We start from the raw sequence: 1705 nt of genomic DNA on the forward strand, positions 1-1705 counted from the left end.
GTTCTGGCTGCGTTGGTTTTTACTGGTGAACCCTGATAACGAGAAGTCACAGTTTAACAAAATAAAAGACCTCTTCGAAAGGTGTTATCATACCATCTACTGACAGTCATACTAACTCCTTCACAGTAAAAGCTTCTAGTATAGTATGTGTTGTGAAAGCCCTACTAACGTCCTCCCTCCTACATACTCAACATGTATATACTACATACTAAAAGCCCTACTAACGTCCTCCCTCCTACATACTCAACATGTATATACTACATACTAAAAGCCCTACTAACGTCCTCCCTCCTCAACATGTATATACTACATACTAAAAGCCCTACTAACGTCCTCCCTCCTACATACTCAACATGTATATACTACATACTAAAAGCCCTACTAACGTCCTCCCTCCTACATACTCAACATGTATATACTACATACTGTCTACTTAAAGGAGCACTGTGTAACAATTTATGTCATTTATTAGCTAAAATCAATATCCTCATTCATAAATATGTCCTCATTGGTGTAAAATCACCTCTGCCAATAATCTGAATTATCCTCCTGAGCGGAGAATTACAAATATTAATATTACAGTGTGTATGCAGTAAAAGCCCAGTGTGTATGTGTGTAGTATGTGTCTGTAAGGACCCTTTCATAATAAAAGCCCCAGTACCTCTGGTGATGTGTCTCTCGATGTAAGACATGAACTGAGAAAGACTCCTTCACAGTAAAAGCTTGTTGTTAAAGCCCAGTATGTATGTATAGTGTTGAATGACCCTTTCATAATAAAAGCCCCTGTTACCTCCGGTGTGATGCGTCTCTCGATGTAGGCCATGATCTTATAATAACTCCTTCATCATAAAAGCCCAGTATGTTTGTGTGTAGTATGTATATCACTGGTACATCTCCTTCACAGTAAAAGCCCAGTGTATGTTCCAGTATGTGTGTATAGTATGTGTAGTGGTGAATGACCCTTTCACAATAAAAGCCCTGTTACCTCTCTGGTGATGCGTCTCTCGATGTAGGCCATGAACTGAAAGCTGAGGCTGCTCCTGTCTCCTCTACTCCTCCTCTCTTCATCCTCCTCTTCTGCCACACAGCCGTCTATGAAGTCAATCTGCTCATGATCGCCACCTGCTGGAGAGGAAGGAATGGTGTTAGTATATATATATATACTGTATATATAACCATCCTATCTCCTATCCTATATATCTATTATATATAACTATCAAAGTAAGAGCCTGAGTAACACACAGCCGTCTATGAAGTCAATCTGCTCATGATCGCCACCTGCTGGAGAGGAAGGAAGGGTGTTAGTATATATATACTGTATATATGATGACCCTATCAGAGTAAGAGCCTGAGGTGAGGTTTGCCCCAGTTTTGTTTATGTTTTAGTTTAGTTTTTTTGTTTATTTAGAGCTTATTTTATTAATCATTTTGTCTTCGTTATTTATTTCACTTCTGTTTATATATATATAGATAAAGATGTTAATTGTCCTTTCAAAGTAAAAGCCTGATCTGCTCCTCAACTGGAACATTGAAATAATATTCATACGTATATATAATTGAGTGGAGAACTCAACATGTCTTTAAAAGGTGCAGTCGGTGATTCCAGAGAAAGCTTGTTGTCAAGATCACGATCGGCTCCTTGTCCGTACTGTGTAGGGGTGTGATGCTAGCTACGGTGGGCCCCTTTTGTTTACATGCCAGTTTA

The 1705-nt window shown here is 39.0% G+C and overlaps 1 protein-coding gene across 1 annotated transcript in view; it reads right to left on the minus strand.

The window, feature by feature from the left end:
* Positions 1–1122, minus strand: part of LOC307270870 (DISP complex protein LRCH3-like) — a gene marked incomplete at its 5' end in the record, with an annotated part of 25831 nt that extends 24709 nt beyond the window's left edge. The window contains 2 exons of the mRNA XM_080054758.1: positions 1–32; positions 986–1122. The exon at positions 1–32 is cut by the window's left edge and continues 24 nt beyond it. Coding sequence (XP_079910884.1) covers positions 1–32; positions 986–1122 — 169 coding nt within the window. The remainder of the gene's footprint in view (positions 33–985) is intronic.
* Positions 1123–1705: the final 583 nt, after the last annotated feature.

This window comes from Ammodytes marinus (genome assembly GCF_949987685.1).
Source record: "Ammodytes marinus genome assembly, contig: scaffold_272, whole genome shotgun sequence".
In the NCBI taxonomy this organism is placed as follows: Eukaryota; Metazoa; Chordata; class Actinopteri; order Uranoscopiformes; family Ammodytidae; genus Ammodytes; species Ammodytes marinus.